General features: G+C 39.9%; 2 protein-coding genes across 3 annotated transcripts in view; one reads left to right on the top strand and one right to left on the bottom strand.

The window, feature by feature from the left end:
• Positions 1–2,637, top strand: part of LOC147622584 (ankyrin repeat protein SKIP35-like) — a 3,701-nt gene extending 1,064 nt beyond the window's left edge. The window contains exons 1-3 of the mRNA XM_086822108.1: positions 1–413; positions 702–1,149; positions 1,690–2,637. The exon at positions 1–413 is cut by the window's left edge and continues 1,064 nt beyond it. Of these exons, the coding sequence (XP_086678234.1) occupies positions 1–413; positions 702–1,149; positions 1,690–2,502 (1,674 nt within the window). The 3' untranslated portion in view covers positions 2,503–2,637. The remainder of the gene's footprint in view (positions 414–701; positions 1,150–1,689) is intronic.
• A 13,888-nt stretch (positions 2,638–16,525) lies between these two features.
• LOC147622583 (uncharacterized) lies at positions 16,526–19,161 on the bottom strand. Of its 2 annotated transcripts, XM_086822665.1 has the most exons (6): positions 18,897–19,020; positions 18,717–18,794; positions 18,204–18,328; positions 17,978–18,088; positions 17,782–17,872; positions 16,807–17,069 (listed from the first exon to the last, which is right to left on the bottom strand). In XM_086822665.1, the coding sequence occupies exons 2-6, from the start codon at positions 18,780–18,782 to the stop codon at positions 16,959–16,961; spliced, it is 504 nt and encodes a 167-aa protein (XP_086678791.1). In that variant the 5' UTR covers positions 18,783–18,794; positions 18,897–19,020; the 3' UTR covers positions 16,807–16,958. The 2 variants fall into 2 exon arrangements, with proteins under 2 accessions (XP_086678790.1, XP_086678791.1); XM_086822664.1 differs by having other exon boundaries at positions 16,526–17,069; positions 18,717–19,161.
• Positions 19,162–25,000: the final 5,839 nt, after the last annotated feature.

Here is a 25,000-nt window from a genome sequence, read left to right as displayed (position 1 = left end):
CATGGGGCAACCATGAGAGTTAGAGATCCAGAAGCAGCAAGTTCATGTAAAATTAGGTCAAAGGAAGGATTAGGGAGCTGGAAAAACGAACACAGACGAGAGAGAGTTCAAATCGGGCGATCTTTTCAACTTGCGGTAGATGCCCATGACTGGCACTTTGCTGAGAGCTTGATCCCATTGGCGGATATGCAGAGACTGAATGATGGGCTCTGCATTGCTGTTGACTCTGTGTGGTTTCTTTGCACCCATGAGGAGCTGTATGGTGCAACAAGGCTCATGGAAAAGCTCGTGGAGGCCGGTGCAGAGGATTTCACACGAGCAGCACTTCGGACTTCCTTTTTGGCATCATGTGTGTCAGCCTGCCGGAGTAAAACATTGAGTCTTGCTGACACAGTCAGTGTTTTGGGTGAAAGGTAAGTATCATTTGACATCGTTGTGAAAAAAAAACTCAGTAAGAATTGCACACTTTATGTGAATACTACTGTGGATACACCTTTGTATGTATGTGCACTACACCTTTGGCACTGATGACAAGAGGAGGGATGCCATAGCACGAAGTCTATGATCAGGGTTTACAGCCTGGACTGTCTTCCCTTTTAAACTTGGGAATTTGATGCAATTTTGCACTGAAATGCTAGTAAACACGTCCACAGTTGATTTATTGAGGAGAAACCATAAACAATACTGGTTGATCATTGCAGGTTGCATGAGAGGCTCCAAGAGTGTAGTGGGTATGAGATATTAAAAGCAGAGGCGGCTGCCAAGGTTAAGCGGTTTGCTGAATGGGCTCTCAAGTGCATTGGTTCGCATTCTCGTGCTCGAAGGAGAGGCCATGATGGAGAGGATTACCCATCAGTACACAATTCATCTTTAGAATCACAACTCCAGCTAAGGGCCTTCAAGAGATTTTTAGAGCTGGCAGGAAATCGGCTTACTGGGAAGGATTACACGGAAGCATTCGATGCAGCGTGCTTTCCCTTGACTCTTTTTTTGACTGCCATTGATTCTGGATGGGCCTCAGGTATTGCTGCAAGTGCCATGCAAGGGTTGCTGGGGATGCTGGTGGAGGGTGGTGCTGACAATGTGAATCAGTGCTGCCTTGAGGCGGCAAGATTTGGCAGTACCGAACTCCTCCGGATTCTCTTGCAGGTAAGTATTTAGGAAGGATTTAGTTGCACTTCATTGTTTTCTGTGCATGATATATACATATGTTCTTGTTGAATGCCATTGAGTATTTTACTTGCTGGTTTTTTAATTTGGAGCATACTCCAGCTGGACTCAAAAAGCGTTTGTGTGTGTGTGTGTGTGTGTACGCGCTTTTCACATGTTGACCAGTCCAGGACAAAATATTTCATAAGAAGGCCTGTTTCATGTTCATACTGGGCCAAAGTGTGTCCAGACTCTGTAGACAGCCCTCCAAAGCTGTGCCAAACCTTTACATGTTTTCCATGCTGCTTTTCTGGCTACAACTGATGCCCACTTTGCTCAATCTGCTCCCAGCCTGCACATTCTCATAGGCCTTTGCTGTGGGCCATTGGAACTGCCCATCATAGTCATGCACCTACTTTTACCCTATTGCATCCCCTAACTTTCTGTTGACCCAATGACCTTGTCCTGTTATCAAATAGGGCTTTTTAAAAAATCAAGTTAAATGGCTTTTGGTAATATTGACCTGCCTTATCTTTGTAGATAGCTCAAAGAAATGGGATTGAAGTGGATGTTGATCTGGCATTGGGATTTGCATCTCACTACTGCAAAATTGGAACAATGGAATGCCTGGTGGAAGATGGGAATGCCACTGCTTTTTTGTGCCCATTAATGCGAGCTGCGGACCGGGGCTGTATGCCGGTGGTGAAATGGTTTGTGGAAAGAGGATGCAGAGATATGGAACTCTGCTTGGCACTGACAGCTGCCGCCTCAAGCAGCAGAGTTGAAGTGGCTGAGTATCTTATAAAACGCATCCCCCTCCATGTGTTGCGTGCCCTAAGCTTGGATATATTTAAGGCAGCTGGGGAGCGGAGTGGCGGCTGTCTGAAAGGGATAGCCTTTCTTCTCCAATCTGATTTTCTATGCAGTGCTGAGGCCACATATGCAGTTGCTGACAGCATCTCGAAGCTGGAGGATGAATCGATCTCTGTCGAGTTGAAGTCCTTTTGTCAAGATGAATGGTCAAGTGAAGCCTTTCTGCGAGGCCGGAAAGCTGGGGAAGATCACTATTTGAATGTATTAAGAGCTGTACACCATGGTTCCTCACCTCTTTGTCTTCGAGAGTTGCCTTTACAGTTACAGGTTGCCATAGCCTATTTTCCTCTGTATAAAGAATGTGCTGCAACCTGTGGCCTCTTACTTTCTCAATGGCTCAGAGGCCAGCTTGTTGAGGCGGCCTTGAGGCTTGATGCAGGCAAGGGCCATTCGGCAGAAGAGTTCATGGAGTTTGACAAAGGTGAGCTTCTTGCTATGCTCGAATCGAGGCTACCATCTTTCTTTGTTGGGGATTCTTGAGTTTCTTATGTAAATTTGGGCCTCTTGTGCGTACAAATTGGACAAGACCTGTCCTTGCATTTGCAGTTGGGGTGTGTTTCCTGGAACATGACTGTAAAAACTGGCCATAAATCAAACATCAATCAGAACTCAAAATTCACTTCTGCTACCCATGCCTGATGGTTGGTGTTAGGGTTTAAATGCACACCCCCTTACTGACAGCATTGTGAGATAGCCATTTGGGAAAGGGGGGCCAATTGGTATACTAATTGAGATGTACTGCATACAGTACTTCAAAGTTGTGGTTGAAAGCTAATAGCACTTTGAATCTAGGGGTAATTAAAATCTTCAAAAGTGGAGTTTACCATCACTTCAAGAAGCCATTGCCTGAAACAACACAAAACATGGAGAAGATGATCAGGTATAAGAAAATAGTGTTGCATAGCTTCAACATGATCCACCCTCCTTAAATACCCCTTGATATATCAATAGGTGTTTCAAACTCTTAGCCGCTTGCAAAGTTTTGTAAAGCATTGAAACCCATTGTTCTCTATTCAAGCCATTTGAGCCCTAGCATCTTGTGGGAGTCATGATGACTACTTGGCATCCATCTTTTGGCCTCTTAAGCTCCCTTACTCACATGCATGAATCATCCAGCCTTAGGCACAAGGGCATGCCTGTGAATGAGTATAATAGAGTGCAGGGCAAGCCAAGGACTGCATCAAGCTGTTGTGGACAGTTTGCAAGATCGTGTAAGTTGGTTTTGGTTTTTGCTAAGCCACCACTTGTGAAGTTCTTGACAAGATTATTATTTGTTGGGGGTAGAGATCAAGGTAGCAACACACACATAGATGTAGGAAGCAAGAAGAGATAGATAGAAGCATAACCCTCAAAGTAGGTTAATGAGAATGAGTGAAGTACAAGTGAAGTACAAGTGAAGTGATAAGATTAAGGTCACTTATATACACTCATAAGAGCGTGTACTACGTTCGGAGAAAAAAACCTCTTAATTAGAGAAAATGTGTCTCGGTCTATTATTAGTATATGTCTACACATCACTACCATATAAATGGCTACAAATTTTCCTTGTAGTGATGATGTGAACATGTACAAGGATCACGTGGCTGATCAATCTCAAATGGTAATAAGTTCAAAGTTTTGTGAAAAGTTCCAAACTTTTCTCGTGAGAGAGTCTTCGTGAACATATATGCCACATTATTGTATGTAGAGACATAAGCGAGACTAATCTCTCTTGTAATGTGTCTCTCCATGACATAATGATAATGTACCTCAATGTGCTTTGTGCGAGCATAAAACATATGAAAGCAAACGTCACTAGTGGACATCTGTGTGTCATAACATTTAGCCCAATGGGAATCATTGAAAGCATGCAGTTGAATATCACCCCCTTAATATAGAATAGGCCAAGGAAATGAGTGTCCTGCAAGTTTGAATACTCGCTTGGTAGCTCGGCAATGCTTACTTCCAAGATTGTGGATAAACATGCTCAATTGGGAGATCTCAAACTGAATGTCTGGTCTCATATTACAGAGATAGATGAGGCACTTGATATCTTGTTGATAAAGTGATGTATCAAATGGTTCACTTGCATCTTGGAGACTAAGCCTAGCACATGTCTTTATTGGTGTAGCAACAGGCTCACAGTCTTTAAGACTAAATCATGTAAGTAATCTTTGTATGTACTTTGATTCTAACATCACTAAACATCATCATGCTGCATAAGCTGTATGTCTAAATAATAATACAACGAGCATAAATTTGTCATCTCAAATGACACATGTAATTCAACCTTAAAAGTTGAAATCTTCTCCTCATTAGGACTTGTGATTGAGCAACATATCATCAACGTATAAAGCGATGACCAAAAAATAATCTTTACTCCTCTTTATAAAGATTGGTAAAGATGCTTATAAAATTGTAAAAAAAAGATCTCTTGTATACATTGCAAAGTGCAAAGTTTTTAAGAAAAAAACAAGGGCCTTCTTTAGCAACATTAGATAAAAGAAGCAAATACTTATTTGTATGAATATTTAGTGGCAAAAATCCTTTTCTTCTATGCTATACCAACAAAACCATCTTCATTAGTAAACAATACACAAAAAGTTGAGGAGGGAGCAAATAGGTAGATTCTACTATATGCTGCTTTAGGCATACATGTACGTGTAGGGAAAAAAAACTCATGCCTCAGTTATAGTTGCATAGAAAGATTTAAATATGCCTATTGTGAGTGATTGAAAGGTTGGTCCACCACCAAATTCAAAGAAAGTATGTTTCCTAAACAAATTAAAAAACTTTCAAATGATAGTATTATAGTGATTGAAAAGTTGGTTCTTCACCTATTTGGAAGGAAGCATGTTCCCTACACCAAAGAAAACTTCCAAATGATTGTCTTACAAAATAAACATGTATATTTCACTGGTTTCAAAAACACAAATATCTTGTCTCTTGTGTTTGCAAGACTCGTGTATACGAGCCATGACACGAAACTTGGTGCACACCATTTAGAGACTAATTTTTTGAACAATGAGTATATTCTATATTTGTGTTTCTGAAACTCAAGGTAGTAAGGAGAAGGAAATCTTGTGTTGGAAGTAAGAAGAAAGGGAGATATATTTAGGATGAATATGGGAAGTTCGGGGAGGATGAAGCCTCGATAATCTCGGTAGAAGGCCATGAAGGCTTTTAAGTTGAAAACACATAGATGGGATATTAGTAGGAGAATATGGGGCTTAGTTTTATAGTTATTAATGAACAAAAATGTTTTTTGTTCATGGATAGGTATGGTTGCACTATTTTGAACTTTTACGATCAGTTTTTAGATGAGTTGATTGTGTGGGGAGAAGGGGAAAGGCTAGTTTGATCATAAATAGGCTTGGGAAGCTTTTTGGTTCTGATATAATTTTGAGAACAATTATAAAATTTGAATTCTTTGGTCACTTTTTGGCCAAGTTGATGGTAGGTGGGGGTAGGGGTAGGGGGGAGTGTCAGTGGTGGGGTGAGGGAATTTAGGGGTGAAAGTAGGGGGAGTGTAGGTGGTGGTGTGAGACGCCAAGTAAATAGGGCGTATTAACTTATCGACAAGTGGTCAAAAGGGAAAAATGTAAGGTCCAAGGGTTAAACGTACGCAGATTGGGCTAGGATCCAACTAGTAGGTGATAAGCTAACGTGTCCATGGGCGATTCGGTGTGCACGGCTACCATGCGAAGGTGGGGGATCGAAGGTGGACGCGTGATCGAGATATGTGTCAAGGGTCAAGGGCTTGGGCACGGGGGAGATATTCCAAGTGGTTTCTAGGAGGTCACACAAGTGAAAGACGGCAAACACTTCCAACAGGTTCGCGGCTAAAGAGCTATCTACAGTAATGGCAAAATATTGGCTCTACAAACCATCCACGAAGAAAATAGTTAAGGCTTATACAAAAGAGAGAGAATTCTAGCACGCAACCACGCCACCACAATAGAGAATAACATTAGCAAAAGGTGGCCATTGTATGCTAGCATCGATGGCAGTCTATAGAACAACAGAGGACTGTGCGGAGGACTGTGCGGGGACCTGAGTAAGGACAGCACTGACTTCATCATAATGGCTGTTAGCACACGGCGAGGAGAAGTCTACCACAAAGTCCACGCCGTGCTAGCGGACGTACATGGAGAGGTATTGCTACATAGTGTCCACCCTTTAGTTGAATGGGGACGCTCAGATGACGCTAGTGTACTATCTGAGTGAATTGGTATCGCGGGTGACCTCGCATTAAATATTGGTTACCTAGTGTTATTGGTATAGCTTGAGACCATGTGTGAGACCTCGCATTAAATATTGGTTACCTAGTGTTATTGGTATAGCTTGAGACCATGTTTGATGGGTGTATGTTGCTAAGGTGTAACAAGTAGTGCCATGCTTGACAACTGTATTGTGGTCAAAGTGAAACAAGTGGACTACCCTAGACAATTGCACACGGTCGAAGCGTAACAAGTGGTTTATGCAATTGATGTGCCATGCTAATTGAAGTGTAACTCAAGTGGTAATACATGCTATGCTAGATGATGTGTATAATGATACTCTCATCGTAGTGTAACAAGTGGCGAGTGTATGTTGTGTTTGTGCCTATCAACGTTTCATATTGGGATTAATTGTGGACACGGTACTTAATTGGAACAACTAATGTGTTTATGTTTGTGAGATAGGTGATGAGCAATGTGCATGTCACACATGGAGAATCTTATCTATATCATCTCGGATTATTATTATTGGAACAACTAATGTGTTTATGTTTGTGAGATAGGTGATGAGCAATGTGCATGTCACACATGAACAACTAATGTGTTTATGTTTGTGAGATAGGTGATGAGCAATGTGCATGTCACACATGGAGAATCTTATCTATATCATCTCGGATTATTATTATTGGAACAACTAATGTATTTATGTTTGTGAGATAGGTGATAAGCAATGTGCATGTCACACATGAACAACTAATGTGTTTATGTTTGTGAGATAGGTGATGAGCAATGTGCATGTCACACATGGAGAATCTTATCTATATCATCTCGGATTATTATTATTGGAACAACTAATGTGTTTATGTTTGTGAGATAGGTGATGAGCAATGTGCATGTCACACATGGAGAATCTTATTTATATCATCTCGGATTATTATTATTTCATATGAGTTATTTTATTGGCCATGTGCCAAATGATTATACATATTATTTATGCACGCTTGTGCGTGGCATTGTTATATTATCAGCATATATGTTAGAAGAGTTTTGGTTATTTACACTTAGTACATAAACAAGCTCTAGTGCTTGAGCTATTTTTGTAAAAGTGGAAAAGTAAGCCCTATTTTATACACAACTATTAATAGCTCCTTGGGCTATATATTGAATACAATTCTCAAAATACTCATGTCGTTGTAGTGGGAGCTGCACGTATGTGTGTATGAGGGGGGAGATTGCACCCAATAGTGTGTTAATGGTGAGGTCTACTCTATCTCATGTTTTATTTTATGCTTAATCTTGTCAATTTGATTCAAGTCTATGGTTTATTTCTTGATGTATTTGTGAGTTTGATTAATTTCTTCAAGAAGTACACGAGGTCCCGTGGGTAGTGGTATCAGAGCTATGGATACTTGCACTTGAAAAAAACGAAGAAGCTCACAAAAATACAAAGGATAAAGAAGACAAAAGATCAAGAACTCTTGGACAAAGCTTGGAAGGTTTATGGGAAATCTTTGAGCCATTGGATCAAGGGCTAGAGATTAATGTCATCTATTCTTCAAAAATCACCTCTGTTCAAACCAAAACCACCCTCTCTCATGAAAAGTGGTTTTTGTCAATTCTTAGCCTCTCTCATGATCCGATCATATGGATGGAATCAGCAATTGAAGAAGGCTTATGCTCAATTTTCAGATTCCTATACCCATGGCACCGTCAGAAATGTATAATTGATGGCTTTGGTGGGCTCTCAAGCCAATTTTGAGTAAAGAAAAGCAATTGCTATTTGTAGGCCATTAATTTTTGAATTTAATTTTAATCAAAGGAGAGAATTAAGGTGATTCATTTCTTCTTCTCCTTCCTCTCCACCTCAATTGGCGATGGTCGAGTAGACATTTGCGAAAAAAAAACCTGGTTGAGACAGCGTTTTCTTTTTTTCTCTCCTAGTTGTTATGTGCACGAGATTTAGCCATAAAGAAAAATGTCTTCTTTTGTTTATTTTTAAGCTTAAGTTTTAAGATTTGAAAATCTTTAAAGCTTATTAAAATCATAAGCTTTTAAAAGCTTTTAACTTTCCAGAGCTTTTATTTCTTATAAGCTTGAAAGCTTATATTTCTTTAAGTTCTAAGAACCGCAAAGCCTACCAAAAAAAAGGAGAAAAAGAGAGGTAGCTTTACAAAAGCCAAAATTTAGCCAAGAGGACAACAATCTTCATGGAGGAATTCTTCTACAAAATTTCCACTTCTTCTACAATTGCATAGAGGCAATTCCTATGCATACTTTGACAAGTGGACATAACTTTACGGTTGTCCTTCTTTGACATTTCATGATTTTTTGAAGACTTTTTTAGCGTGTATTTACTTGGATTATTTCGGCATTAACAAAGGAGTTCTTATGCTAGTTATCTTCTACGTTGGACTTGTTTCATGGGCAATATTCGTGAGCTTTTGAAGATTTCCACAACCATGGTTTTCTGTTGATTATTAAACATCAACAAATTATTTTTACCACTTTGTTAAGTGCTGTCGAAGACTACTATGGCACCGCACTTGATCACCACATATTGGGCTAAGCACTAGGAGAATTCATATTTCTCTTGTAATGGATTATTTTATATGTGCAATCGTTGCTTGTATATGAAAGGTTAGAGTTACTAGCTAGGCCAAGGTGTTTGCACTAGTGTAGGTAGTCTTGGATGCACTAGGACCTCATTTTTAACATTGGTCGGCCAAGTGCGAACACTATGAGTCAAATATAAAGGTTAAATTGTAACTCTAAATCCTCATTCTTGTATGCACTCTTGTATGTTCTCAAGTGAAGATAGTGCTCTATTCTTTTCTCAAACCTTGCCTATCTCTTACCTTTAATGCTTGTGTGAGTGTGTGAGTGAAGGAGGGAGTGAGAGAGAGCAGTGCTACACTTTAGGCGTGGTGGTGGCGGCTTTGTTGAGCTACTTCGGTGTGCTTCCATTGACGTAGCTACCACAAGGAGTCCCCGATTCAAGCAAATGAAATAGAGGTAAGTGAGAGTTGCCTCACTAATGCATTGCATGTTTCCCATGGCATATTGCGTTCGGGTTGGAGTTTAGGCTCCCCGAGGCATGAGAGGAGAGTCTCAGTGAGTGGACGAAAGGCCCGACATAAATGGTTCCGTTTGCCAGGACACCAATCTCTTATCAAGCATCTTGCATAACTTGCTTGTTTGAAGTGGGTTTCACTAATGAGAAAAAGAATGATTCAATTTATTTAAGCATAACTTGCTTGTTTGAAGTGGGTTTCACTAATGAGAAAAAGAATGATTCAATTTATTTAAGAAAAAAAACCCAAAATCATTATTTTTGTCATTTCTGCATCCATTTCTTGTTTCTTTCATTCTAATTTTCATTCCTCGTTACCCTCAACCCCATTTATTTCAGTTTGGTATTGTTAATTTTGCTTATTTCTCAAGTTTTTTTTACACTTTTTGCATCTCTGTTATTTTTGTAATTTTGAATTTCGAATTCTTAAAAAAAGAAAAGAAAAGAGAAATTGAGTGATTTAGGGTGAATAGCTCCAGAGCCCATATGAGCCCAACAAACGAGCAGCGAAGAGCCTCATCGCCTACTAGCAAGGCTGGCAGCAATCTCTTCGTCTACTAGCTTGTCTACTAGAAAGGCTGGTAGCAAGCTCTGCACTTCTGTGTGCCATCTACATGCAGCAAGCTCATCGCCTACTAGCAAGGCTGGTAGCTTGAGTCATGGATTATTGAGACCCAAAATGTTTAGGCCTCTCTGCTACTACTGGTGGATTGAAACTCTTAGCAAGAAACAGATGCCGCCTAGCAAGGTAAGCCAGAGCGGAGCAAACAAGGTGTCGTGGCTGCTGCCCTCCGTGCCACTTGGCTGCTCCACGGCAACCAACTAGGGCTCGTCTGCTCCACGCCCCCCCCCCCTTTTTTACCATTTTAAAAAAAGGAAAAAAAATATAAAATTAAGAACAAAAGAAAAGAAAAGAAAACATTGTTCCCCCCATTCTCTATAGAGTAACCCAAAAAAAAGAAAAAGAAAAAGAAAAAAACAACGACACATGCAGGCCCAGATCCCCCCATCAACCCCTACTCACTCACTTCCTCTTTTGTAGCTTGGTTACCCTCACGCCAAGGGTGCTTATTGACACACTTGGGGATGACAAATGGCTGAGAACATCTCTATGGCACTTCCAATTGGATCAAGCTAGTTGGCCATGGACTCTATGTTCTTAGAGGGGATGGTTATGAGCATACAAGAAAACCTTAGGCAAGCACTACGTGACACCACATCTTTGTGTGGTTCCTTAGACGAAGCCCAAGACCTACGTCGACTAGGCATAGCTACTAGCACACTAGGTGCTGAGAATTTGCCAGAGGTTGCCAATTACCTCATGAGCATAGTACAAAGTGAGCGGCAACGGTTGAATGGTTTATGCTTGCTTAAGAAACTACACCAACCAACTCTACCCTATCCCTAGTGGATCCGACACCCCAACTAGCTGAGCCAAGCCAAACCCCATTAGAATTTACAAATCAAGAGTCAGAGAACACCCAGTCTACACAACCCTCAAAAGTAGAACTTAAAAAACAAATGCATGTCATAGTGCCAAACTCTATAATGAATTTAGAACCTCAAGAGACACACAATGACCAAATAGAGCCGTTAGTACCCATTACTCAAGCAAATTCCGATACAACCAGCCTCAGAGGCTCCAAAGAACGCGACAAATATTGCTCCATCTTACTCGAAAGTATAGATTGGGAATACAACATTGAGACCCAACTACTCAAGAACTTGTCCACGCACCAAATCTATGAAGCCCTTTGGCAAGAAATTATGCAAGCTATATCTGGTACCATGAAACAAGCTGAGCATCTTCAAGAGGTTACCAATTGCATTGCTAAGATAGTTTAGAATGAGCGATGCTTGTAGCCGCCCTACCTACGAATGTGCCCAGACCACAAGCTCAAGAAAATAAGGTAGAAATTGGGGTGCCAAAAGTGGTGGGAACATCACCTCAAAGCCCATCATGTGCTACTTCTATCACGCCACCATTAGGCTTTCTAGAAAAACAAGCTCCAAATAGGCCTCCACATGAGGGGGATAACAACAAAATGCTAGCTATGTGGCTATGGTAGCCAAGGAGAGTGAGTTTTCTAGCTCAAGCTCACAAGCTATGGAATTGAATAATATGCCTAGCTCAACTGAGAACTCCACCATGGACTCACAAAAGGAGGACCGATTTCTAGTGATACGTGCTCAAATGCTAGTTCAATTGGCTCTTTGGACTCTTTAGTGGACATAACAATAGCTTCCCCTAAAGATAGCCCAAAATCTCCTCAATCACCTACTTCAATCTCTAGGGTTATTCAAAAAGAGACCATTGGTACAATAGAGATAAACCTTGACATACTTCTCAAAGACCCTTGAGCACATGGACGGAAGGAATTCTAAAGGGACAATATTGGGAGTATAACATAGCAACAAACATGTTTATGGATCTTTTCACCGAGAAATGCTATCCTTTGGTTTGGCAAGCACTTATGCAAGTAGCCATCGAGGACCTTGGAATCAAACTGACTCTGGATCACTCCGTGGAAGAAATGAGAAAAGAGAAAAACATTGTTACTCATGCTAAGAAATCTCAAGAGATGTCAAAGGCAGATGCACCTATAGTTTCTCAAGCCTCTAAGCAAGGAGACAATCCATTAGCCAATTCACAAATTGCACTATGGTCTTTATGCAACCTTCAGTGAAGTTGTTAGTTCTCAAGGATAATCACAAGGAGGGAGCTTTGCCATCAAATGGATTTGAAGCTAGTTTCTCAAACCTTTCTACACCATTGCGAATGGAAGATTCTTTGACCTCAACTTCTCCATCAACTACTCCAAAAAAGAAGAATCAAAGAGCTCATAAACGAAAACCAAAACGTGTTATAGAGTCCACATTTGAATCTACTAGGGATAAGACTTCCCAAGAAGTGCCAATAGTTACACGCCATGCTAGATGGTGTGTATAATGATACTCTCATTGTAGTGTAACAAGTGGTGAGTGTATGTTTTGTTTGTGCTTATCAATATTTCATATTGAGATTAATTGTGGATACGACAATTAATTGGAACAACTAATGTGTTTACGTGTGTGAGATAGGTGATGAAGAGTACGTGTATCACACATGGAGGATCTTGCCTACATTGGCCATATGCCAAATGATTGTGCGTGGCATTGCTATATTATTAGTATATATGTTAGAAGAGTTTTGGTTATTTACACTGAGTGTGTGAACAAGCTCTAGTGCTTGAGCTATTTTCGTAAAAGTGGAAAAGCAAGCCCTATTTTGTACGCATAACTATTAATAGCTCCTTGGGCTATATATTGAATACAGTTCTCAAAATACTCATGTCGTGGAAGTGGGTGCTACACGCATGAGGGGAGCGATTGCACCCAATAGTGTGTTGATGATGATGTCTACTCTATCTCATGTTTTATTTTATGCTCAATCTTGTCAATTTGATTCAAGTCTATGGTTTATTCCTCAATTTATTTGTGAGTTTGATTAATCTCTTCAAGAAGTACATGAGGTCCTGTGAGACAGGTATGGACCCCTCATTTCCCTCCACATTTGAGTAGATGGGGAGCTTACGATATATATATATATATATGATGTGTACATATACCCCTCATTTGAGAAGATGGGGAGCTTACGATATATATATATATATATATGATGTGTACATATACGCACATACTTGGCATGCACATCCTCCACATTTGAGAAGATGGGGAGCTTACGATATATATATATATATATATATATATATATATATATATATATATATATATATATATATATATATATATATATATATATATATATATATATATATATGATGTGTACATATACGCACATACTTGGCATGCACATAGAAATAATGGTGTGCACACATTTTTTTGGAGAGTTGAATTACAAAATTGGAGGGAAATTAAAATAAGTAACCCCCTCATCATCGTGATATTATTTTTAAGCACGCACTAAATTTTTTTTAAAAGAACAAAGTGAAAATTTAGCTAAGAAAAGAATGATGTGCTAGTTTCAAGCACATACACATGTTGAAACGTATAAGATCCCTATATCTGCAATATTTGAGCGAAAAATAAGGAGAGGCTCTTACGATGCATTCACACACATCAAAAGTAAATGGAGAGTGTATGTATATGCACAGTTGCATGTAGATAGAGGCATGTGCATAAGTAAGTGGAGAGAGAATCTCTCCACTGATATAAAATTTAAGACATAAGTGATGTAGAAGCCAAAGGAGAGAATCTCTCCCACTGATATAAAATTTAAGGCACAAGTGATGTAGAAGCCAAAGAACCAAAAAAGAAAGTGTAGAAACTAAACAATAAGGGGTACGAAACCCATAAAAACCATGTGTGGGAGGAAGCTACACATGTGCACACACAAATGCATTGAGTTGTGCTCTTTATATAACAGGTATTGTGTAATTGGTACATACATATAGATTGAGGTCAAAAGAATTCGACATTGCTATTATGAAGCGAGGAGGAATTTACCTCCATCATATAAAAGATAGGCATTCACATGTTCAAGAATGCAAAATAGACAAGAGTGTGCTTGTACACACAAGCATGGTTAGTTGATCTATCTTGGACTAGAGGAACTAAGGACACAAGGTTTATAAACTATCCCTTTCGGTTAAATGAAGGTGTTATAGGACCAACAACCCCATTGAGACATTAAACATGGTTATGGTAACAACTCCAAGGTGGATTGTTCATGGCCACCTAGTACCTAGTCACTTATTTGACTCACATGCAGGAGGCAACTTCGTATCACCCATCTCGAGTTAGTCTCTTACTTAATTGTTTAAACTCAGATGGCGGAGGTATCTTAGTTTGTCACCCATCGATGAGTCAGTCCTTTTCAGATGTTGATAAAGAGAAATTGACCAAAACATTTACACGAATTTTGTTACCAATTCTTATGTTGAAAGATGATTCAAATACTAGTCTCAATGTGTAAAGATTTGTGATCTACCAAAGACCTTGTCAACAAAGGGAAGTTGATTTAAATTGTGAATATACATACACTAGTTGCGTATGGTGATTCTAAAAGGGTTTAATATGTAAAGTATTGCTAGAGCAAGTAGCTCAATTATGTGTATCTTTAAGTAAAAGAACACACCAAACAAAACGAGTACGTCATAGAATGTCTGCTTTTGCTTAGTATATTTCTAGAGAAAATGAGCTCCATCGTTAACAAAGTTTTTAACTAGTGGAGTTAAAAGAAACTGGATATCGAATGCAAAGATTGCATTGTATGGTCAAAGTTTATGCCACTACTAAAAATTTGAATTGCAAGTGTTGTTCCTTCGATGAAAGATGAGACATGTGGCAAGTGCTAATGCTTCTCAATGTCTTAGAATAGTAATGGGGCAAAGTGCAAGTGGTAGCCATTTACTACTCGTAAGAGAACAATGAAGTAAAACTCCAAGTGGCAATTTTTGTTCTCAATTGTTTATTAACGCATGTGGCAACCATCATCCACAAAATTTGCTAATGGTACTTTTTTTTTTAGCAGCCATAGTATATCACTTGTTATGATAGTAGCAAGAGAGCAAAAGAAACAGTATCTTACTCTATACTATTTTATTGGAAAATAATATGAGTCAGGATGAAAGAGCAAGTGGTTGAAAGCAGATTTTTATGCTTAAGCTCTATTTAGAGCTAGTGAGGGAAGCCCTATGAGCAAGCAGCTCAACTAGTGTAGTGGTACCACCATGGTTGCATTTGCACGATCTCATGGATCTATTGTTCTTACACACATGTAGGTCCAATCTTGGATCGTCGTTACAAGTTAGAATGTTAAGTCAACCTTAAATGGTCAAGCAGACCTGGCCTTTTTGTCTTTTTGGTCACAAGTGGACCATTCGCCTAAAAAAAATAGTCATCAGTGTTTGATGACATGTACATTTGATAGTAGCTAGATGCTAAATCAAATGATTTTAAGGTAGGAACTCCTACTCCTAAAGTTTAGATGAACTAGTGTCTGGACAATCCATGTGTTGGATTATTTAGATCAAGAAGATTTGAGTAGCATGCTAAGATGAATTGTTAATACTCAAGGAAGTCAAGTAGACTTTGATAGTCACCATGGAACTAATTTCCCCTCAATAGCTCATTCTCTCTCTCTCTTCCATGCACAGACCACGTCTGTCAAGTGGGGTGAGGGAATTTATAAGTGAAAGTAGGGGAGCAAGAGTGAATATATGTGGAAAAGTAGGAGGGGTCTATCTCCCCCTTTTTAGGACAAGGCTTCCCCAAAGCCTTGTGCAAACAATTGTAGCATGCAGGGCTTTTAAATGTGCAAAGCATACCATCTTTAGCTATCTCAAAAAGCATGATCAAATCCAAGAAGAAAATACTACATGGTAATCTCGCTTGGATATCACTAGAAACCTAATGTTGCATTTGAGAAACATGCCGACATATAATAATCATCACAATCCACTTGATGCACACACAAGGGTCAAGTGACGAGCTCACCACTTAGCCATAGTTGAGTAGCTCACCATGTAACCATAGCTGATAGCTCTATCTTGAGTCAGGGCTGAAATTTGAAGGCGTCCCCTAACCTTGAATTTGAAGGCCATAAACTAGGTTGACCTTCAAAATATGTGTTTGTTTAAAATTTAGAGAGATTTTCAAAATAGTGGCCTTCTCTTGAATTTGAAGGCCATAAACTAGGTTGGCCTTCAAAATTTGTGTGAGTTTAAAATTTAGGGAAATTTTCAAAATAGTGGCCTTCTTTTTTTGCAACCCTATTTTCTATCCTTTTTATTAAAATAGGTCTTCCCCACACACACTAAGACTCGCCCACATACATACATCTGGCCTTGCATCAAAAACAAATTGCAAATGCGCTTTTGTCTGCATGTTTACATAGAAATAAAAGCAAAAGCACCAACCCTCACATTTTTTTAATTTTTTTTAATGAAAAATATTGCAAGAAGAAAAGAATATCTGAAGTTGGATATTAATACAATCTCTAAATAGTATTTCGAAAAATAGCATCACCTTAAACAAGAGCATAAATAGGCAATGAATGCAAAACCTTTATTTTAATAATGAATAATATTGGGAAATTTTACCCAAAAAAAAACAATGGATACCTGATCTTTGCTCTTTTGAGACTGTAATTATTGGGTTTTTGATTGATGCAACTGACAGAAGGATTCCTTTTCCAGAAAAAAAAAAGAATTTGCATCACTTAAATGTGAATGTAAAATTGCACACTTATGGTGTGTATAAGGAAGGTTTAATCACAAAAATTGTACATAGTTGATGTGTGATCCTTGTTTTCATGGCAAAAGCTACACAGCTTAAATCCATAACTGTATGAATAAAGGATAATTCTAGTTGCACCCGTTGCAATGACCTTGTCATGCCCAGAAAATGTTCACCAAGAACCTCCCTTTGTGGTCCAAAGTGTTGGCCCTAGCCTCCTTGGCTACAGAGAAGGGGCAAAACCTGTTTCTTTCAGCACAAGCTGCACAGGATCATCGTGAAAGCGCGCCCATACAAGGCATAATATGAACAAAAAAATGATGAGAAACCAGGCAACTCTTGACACTGCACAGTGGAAAATCTCCATCCATTGCCCCCATGATTTCCCCTGTTGTAAAGTGGGGTTTTTAGCTCGAGGAAACCGAATGTCATAAATAGTGCCGCCGATTCCATGTGCACGGAGTCGTAGCTCGTATTCGATCCATCTCTGCTTCGAGCTCCTTCTCTTTCTCCTGTAGTTCTTTCTTCAAGGTTGAGAGCTGACACAAAGACAAGAAGGATATTTTAGATTCAAATTACTGTCACTTCTACAATAACACTTGGAATTTTGAAACCATCACTCAATATTCCCTGTCCTTCAATGGGGACATCTCATCCGCTCACGTCCTTCATAGGGCAGAGTAAGGATGATTTTTGAGGGGCTGGGTCAGCCTTCAAAATGACGGGATTAGTAGAAATAATGCCCATTTTTTTGCCTTATTTTTTGACCGCCACTCAAAATAAGTGGCTGTATTTAACAGCCATAATGCGTGGCTGTATTTAACAGCCGTAATGCCCAAAAACGGGCATGACGCCCGTCGAAAAGCAACCCTGGGGCAGAGTATCTCTACCCTCCAACAGCCACCCGTCCCAATGGGCGGGGAAGATCTCCAAAAAGACCCTTAGATAAGGACATAGTCTGATGTAGAGAGAAGCTCATGAGTACAAGAATGGTCAAAGGGCTGCCATTACCACATTTCAGGAAATGGCCAACCTGGGGCCATTTCCTGATGTCATGAGTGGTGAGGGAGGCAGGCTGAGAAGTGGCCGGTAACGTGATTCGGCTCTGCCATGTCAGACATCTCCAAATATGTGCCGGCCCTGCTGACTTGTAATGACCTTACACAAATCAAAAAATGTGGAATGGGTGCCATCCCTTATGGGCAAAGAATCTAAATGTTTTTCCCCTAGAGAAAAGCTTAACACACCCACCCGAATGTTCTCATCCATCAATCCCTTGAGATAGTCCTTTTTATGCTGTTGCCGTGATATCTCTTCTTCTGTAGAATGCGGACCGGAAAACCTATTGAACAGAAAACCAAGTCAATGAGAAGGTAGATAAACATAAGAATTCAGCAGGTTTTGAGTTCCCTTTCCTGCCTAGGCTTTCAGAGATTGGGCAGCCTACCTTGTGAGGCACTGATTGTACCGATCGAACATCTTTTCCTCTTCAACTAGCTGCTGGTGGGCAGCCTCTCTCACTTTCAATTGCTCTTCCATGGCTGCTTTCAACTCCCCCCTGTTGTCCACATACACCACTACTACTGTTTAAAATGGCGAGATCCACATGATGTTTTTTAGAGATGTTGATCCACTTGAGATTGCATAGTTTTAAAAAAAAACAGGACTCTTACTGTCGTCTCAGAGTCTCGGCTCTTTGTGGTGAAACAGACTGTCGCACTTCGGCCTCTTTCCAAGCATAATGCTTCTGTTTCCTATGTAAAGAGCCCATCTCTTTCTCAAACTCCTTTTCCCTGCTCTGCAAATAACAAAAAATCCATGGACACAAAGTGAGTTTAATGTATGTGTGTGTGTGTGTGTGTGTGTAGAGATTGTGCATGTGGTCTACAAACAAATAATCACCACACACACACACACATATACATCTGTGTGTGTGTGTGTGTGTGTGTGTGTGTGTGTAGACAGAGAGAGACAGAGAATGGAGATTATGTGAATTTTCTAAACAGGAAACAGGTAATTTAATGGAGATTATATGAATCTAGAAACAGTTAAAAGAGTTCTTTTGATTACCTAAGTTGAATGCAAACAAAGTTTCATGATGCAAAACCCTAAATTCCGCATAATAAAATGAAAACCCTAATTTCCTCTACTGGGAGAACGAAGCCTGCATCTGATAAAGAAAATACCTCATCGTTGGTGGCAGTGGGGGGTTTTGCCCGTCTGTTGACAATGCTCTGTCTGACTTTAATCATCCTTGTTTGCTTCTGGTAAAAATTCAGGCGGCCATTGAAGCATTTTTTTTCTTCAGATCTGGCTATGGCGAAGAAGAAAAAGGAGGAGGGAAAGGCGCCATAGCTCTCTTTTACCTTCTCTCTTAGTATCAAAATGCAATCTGAGAAACCCTAATGACAGAGCTCCATTGTAGCAGAAACCCCCCTGATCACAGAAAAAGGAAAGGCGCCATGGCAGCAAAAACCGTGACCGTGACGGAAATCCTGATGACAGAAACCCTAAAACTCACAGCAACACAGGAATCCTAAGCTCGCTGCAGAGGATGAACGAAAACAGTCGAGAGAGAGAGAGAGAGAGAGAAAGGGGCGTGTTGTTTGAGAGAGAATTTAAAAAAAAAAAGCCCTAATCTTGCATTTCCGCCCACTATGAACAATAGCCGGTTTGTAACTGTCAACCGCCGCCCAAAAACATATGTTTCACACTATGCTCATCAACAGGTGCCCATGAGAGGATTGATGCAATGGGCCCTTTAATAATATGAAAGGTTCATTAAAGGAAGAGTTTCCTTGTAGGTTTTCAAGGGGCACAAAGGATGATTAACATCCAAGCAACTTTAGCTAATCCGTCCTCATCGTGTATATGGACTTGGGATCTTCAATGAATTATGGATGGATCTGTCCAATTCGCTTCACTCTCATGGAGATGAGCTCTTAAAGGGGGAACTATGTTAAATCCCCCTCCTCTTTCCCTCTCTCTCTTTCTTTAAAAAAAATCTGTAATAACGAAGTAGATTTGGTGTCACATGCACATGGGGGATGGGGCCTAGGCACTTGGGTTTAGAGTCATTTACATATGTGCCTTTGGGGACCTTGGGCTATAGGATACATTGGGCTCATGGGCATAGTACACACAACTTATGATGATCATTTTGACTATTATCTTTCTTGGAGCTCTCATGCCCAAGCTTTCATGGTGAACTTTTCTCATATGAGGTGTGAGGATGGTGACCCACACCCATGTTGTCACTCCATGTCTTGAGTGGCCAACCCGAGTTTCTTGTATTGGTATCAGAGCCTTGAATTGATCCCCATGTCTTTGATCCAATGTTTTGAAAATTTTCAAATTTTTGCATTTTCTTGGACTCTCTTGATTTTCTTGCTATGGTAGTTCTATTTGAGTTGATTTGATCCTTTTTGATACACGTTTTCATGGGGCTATGGGTTATGGTGGATCAAACTTGGCGATGGCTTCATCAATTTGAAATTCTGGACCAAATTTGAGGAAGAGGATCATTAATTTCACTAATCAAGATTAATATGGCAAATCAAAACGTTTTCCTTCTCCCTCATCTTTGCTTAATTCTTGGAGCTATTCTTTCTTCATCTTGCAAGCAATGTTGCCTAAACCCTAGGGTTTTCATTTGGCACATCTTATAAGCTCTTCACACGTAGAATATAAGAAATCTCCATTTCTCCTGCATTTCCTTGGCCGCCTTCACGTTTTTCAACAGGCCGTTTTTTCTGCAGAAATCACGATTAATAGCTGATTTCTACTCTTTGGGAAGCTCTATTGTTGCTCTATGAAGCCGTGAAGACTGCTAATGGGCTGCGATTTTTTTTTTGGAAGATTGTGCTGTTTGTTCTATAGCGAATCACCTCAAATTGGCGGTTATGAGGACCTTGCCAAGCCTAGCTAAGTGTAGCAAAGGCTTAATCAACATTATGGAGCTCAAGACCTTAGCAATGGTCGTGTTTCTTGCAGCTATGGCTTCTCTATTTGCAGCATTTTTCTGATGCCGTTTTGGCCGTGAAGAGGTTTGTTGCCGTTTTTCTGATGCTTATGAGGCTTAGAGAGAGTTGTAATGTTGCCAACACTTAGCCATAATCTTTGACAATGACCATTGAGATGCTACAACCCTTTTGCAAGCAATGAAGGTGGTTTCATGGCTATGATGAAGGTGTGGACTGCAATCAATCTTCCCTCTGTCTTCCACGGTGCTTGATCTCATAAAGTGCCTAATGTTGGCCAAAGCTTCAATTAGTGAGCCATCAAGATGCTACATTACTTGGTAAGTCTAAATGGCTTCGTTTTTGGCATTAAGTGGCATTGGAGGCATGAATCAATATTTGGATTGGCATATGATATGCTTATGTGAATGCATTTTGATGCATCGGTGCATCTTGGTGAAGTCGAAATGCATTGATTGCCTAATACACATGTATATGGAGGTGTTGATTGCCTATGTTTTTGATAGGCCTATGTAAGAGGCATACATGTGTTTTGATTGATACTTTTGGAGCTATATGGTGTTGTGGAAGACATTGGACATGATGAGATTGAGATTATGATATTGTGCATGAGTTCATGCAAAACATTGTAAGTCATCCTACCTATATCTTTGAAGTTCAAATTCAACCTCACATCACTTTGTACCCACATTCTATTCATAGAATCTTGATGTGTGAGAGGGTACCTTGGCATTTGGTTGGAGAGGCCAAGGGGAGCATGGCTTGAATCTTCCTTGCTGCTGTAAGTGCCGTGGTAAAGCGGTAAGGAAGAGGATTTAGGTACTCGAAGTGAAGAAATGGCCCCAACTCTTATCATTGGATTCTAAACTTTGGTAAGATGGTAGGAAGGCTTGCCTAGATTAGCAAGCAAAGCTCTCCATCAACAAAGCAAAGCTCTCCATCAACAAAAAAAAGCTCTTCCTCAACAATCAATCTTCATCGGCCCAAACATCACGTGCAGTATGCCATTGGTCAATGCATTATGCAACGAAGATATGCCTTGATGCTATGCCAATTGCCAAGAGAACATTGGTTGTGGTTTGAGTATATAAGAAATTTTTGGTCACTAATACAAAGGAGACCATGCCAAAAAATAAATAAATTTACATGCATGGTTGGGATTAAGAGCAATTGTGGACACATATAAGGTGTTTTTGGATGTCAAAGATGCTTTGAAACAAAGGGTGGTACATGTGGAACATGCGGAAGGCAAATGGGTACCAAAGGAGCTCTTGTTGAGCAAAATCTGCAGATTCACAAAACCCTAATTCAGTAAAATTACATTAGGGCTGGAGTTTGGGTGATTATATAGGCTCTTAGTACTCCCTTATACCTTCCCAACAAGCCTTAAACCTCTCTATTCCAACATCATTTGGATCCCCAATTTGTCGTTTTTCAATAGAGGTCAAACTTGTGCCTAGTCAGTAACAACGAGCTATTTGGGACAAATGACATCATAGAATGGATGTACATCATTAGGGCTTCCCAACAATCCATAGTACACCCGAATCCGATGTCGTTTGGGAGGTCAAACCTATATGGTTGACTTTGATCAAAAAGTCAAAACAGAGAATATCTGCACTTTGACTTTGGTCAACAAACCCTCTAAGGCATAGTTAGTACTTGTCATCACAAGCCCACACATCAAATTTCATCCAAATCTGATGACTTTTGAGTACTCTATAGCCTAATTTTGATTTTCAGCGGTATTGTAAAAACCCTAAAACAAAAAATATTAGGGCTATTCAAAAATTTCAAGAGCTTTCAATAGAGCCTTAGATCATTCAATTCCGACATCATTCAAGCCTTCTACTAGCCATTTCTTATTTTCAGCCATCATGCCAAGGGGACGTCTGTCTAAGCAAGCAATGGAACTTCATGAGATAAGGGAAGATAGGGGAATAGTGAATGAGGATCGTGTAGAAGTTGGTGATGAGGGTGTGAATCTACAAGATGACAACATTACAAATGCGGCACATAGGGTCAATCATGTGCAAGTTGGGCCAAGTTTTGCAAATGTGGTCAATACATCAAATCATTTGGGGGGAGCAAATGCGCAAGCAATGCCGCAATGACAAATCATATGTCACAAATGATGATGAGTGATGAGATGCATAATAGAAATCATGTCTCATTCATTTGTGGAACCCATTGTGCAAGAGCTTAAGGACTTGCGTAATGAGATGAAGAGGAAGGATAAAGACAAAGGTGGATCGTCTTACAAGGATCAACAAGCTTATATTGAAGACAAAGAGGATCATCACCTAAGTTTCCATTCTACTCATGGTGTTATGCACAAACCAATGTTTACATACACACCCAACGATGCCAAAGGAAAATGTTATGTATCTCCATATGAAGGCTCAAGATTCCTAAGAGTAATGTTTGTATTCCATTCAAGAAAAATACTCATTGAGGTGGTGCTTCAAGACCTCATGTTGAGGAAGATTTTGATGATGAGTTTGAGCATAACAATGGTCAAATGCCTTCTTCTTCACAAGCAATGGATAGAAGAAAGCAATGTGTTAAGTTCCATGGTAGAGCCACTACTAGTGAAAGGAAGGAAAGGTCAATCAATATATGTGAATTCTTGGTACCATTCCTTGGTTCACCTCTTACTTTGAGGGGAGATGGAAGAGCTATTATACACTCTATTATTTTGAAAGAGGTTGGCTTTACTAAGGACAAACGAGGACTTCCATTCATAATCACATTTGGTCATTGCATAGAATGTGACTATGCGGGTCTTTATGCACACATTGAGGGTGTTGAAGTGGATGAGACACTTGCTGTAACTTCTGGACAACAAGTACATGAGGAGATCTCTATGCTGATTCTCTCTTGACAAGACACCACCAATGTATTCGTGGCCAATGGGAATACACAAGTTGAAAATGGGAATGCTTGGATTACTTCCATGAGTGCTTTGATGGATACATTTTCAGCTTATGATATGATGCCACAAGATCATAAAGACTTTATCATTGAGGATATTTTGGATGTGCATGTAATTGTGTTTGACACAAGGGATGATGATTCATGTGATGATGCACATGCACATGAGGATGCATTTGACATATGCCATGCACATGGGGATGAGGATTATACATATGGTGAAGACATATGCATTATTAGTCATGGTGACATTAGGCATCTTGATGATGATGTTTATACAAATGTTGATGATTCATCTACCGTCATTATTTGTGATGAGGAGAGCATCTATGTTGATGGCATACACATGCTACATATGATGAGGATGAGTTTTATGATGCTAGTGAGCATGTGGATGACATTGTCGACTTATCGATGTGCATGACATTGATGATATGGATGACATCAATGATGAGGTTATTCATGCATCTAGTAGGGAGCAACTATTAGACACTTCATGGAGGTTCTATGGGAACCCTGTCTATGACCCTTTCGTGGGAGATGAGTGAAGAGTCTATGATTGTGACCTCTATGAGGGTTAAATGGACAGTGATGAGGGTTATGCCTTTGTACATATTGATTATGCTCAAGTAATCATTTGTGATATGGATCATGCCTATGGACCTATGCATGGTGATGGATGCATTGGGGGCATGGACTCACATTTGATGGAGCATGCTATGGAGTATGAGGCATTCTCTTTTTATGATCATGGATGCCTATGCATTGATACAAACACAATTTTTAGGCATTCACACTTGGACATGATGTATTCACGTATGATCCGAGTGGGTGGTGCTATACGGGCTATCATGTACCCGCAAGATCCTATGCATGGGTGCATTATCTTTTTGACCCAGGGGGATATTGGATGTATCTCATTGATGAATGTGGTGCATTACATCATCCATTTGATTTAGGAGAATGCATGATTGATACGGTTATGGGTCAGGCATGCCGTGGATTTTCATTTAATCCAAGCATCATTATCACTAGCCTCACCGTCGATGACACCCTCATATGCTTTCCATTTGATCCGGGCGGGCGTCATGGACATGTTTTGAGATAGCGGATACGTCTAGGCCATGAGTGCATTTTTGGCTTTTGTATATCCTTGTGCACGACCACCCTTCGATTTCGAGGACAAAATCATTGTAGGAGGGGATGGTTTGTAATGAAGTAGATTTGGTATCACATGCACATGGGGGATGGGGCCTATGCACTTGGGTTTAGAGTCGTTTACATATGTGCCTTTGGGAGCCTTGGGCTATAATATCAATACATTGGGCTCATGGGCATTGTACACACAACTTATGATCATTTTGACTATTATCTTTCTTAGAGCTCTCATGCCCAAGCTTTCATGGGGTGAGCTTCTCCCATATGAGATGTGAGGATGGTGACCCACACCCATGTTGTCACTCCATGTCTTGAGTGGCCATGTTACAGGACCAAGGTACATGGAGATTAGATTATTTCATAAATTAAATAATAAAAGAGATAAACCATAACATCAA

The sequence above is a fragment of the Cibotium barometz genome, chromosome 28 (assembly GCF_041138505.1).
Source record: "Cibotium barometz isolate CiBa-2024 chromosome 28, ASM4113850v1, whole genome shotgun sequence".
NCBI classification, from domain to species: Eukaryota; Viridiplantae; Streptophyta; class Polypodiopsida; order Cyatheales; family Cibotiaceae; genus Cibotium; species Cibotium barometz.
Note: the sequence above shows the minus strand (reverse complement) of the source record. Positions and strands in the feature narration are given on the sequence as shown.

Bases quoted from the DNA above. Each gene is read 5' to 3' on its own strand.
- LOC147622583 (XM_086822664.1), bottom strand. From the start codon at position 18,782: ATGATTAAAGTCAGACAGAGCATTGTCAACAGACGGGCAAAACCCCCC. The intron at 18,329-18,716 runs GTATTTTCTTTA...TGTTATTTGCAG, and splicing joins CCACTGCCACCAACGATGAG to AGCAGGGAAAAGGAGTTTGA. The intron at 17,873-17,977 runs GTAGGCTGCCCA...TCTGTTCAATAG, and splicing joins TACAATCAGTGCCTCACAAG to GTTTTCCGGTCCGCATTCTA.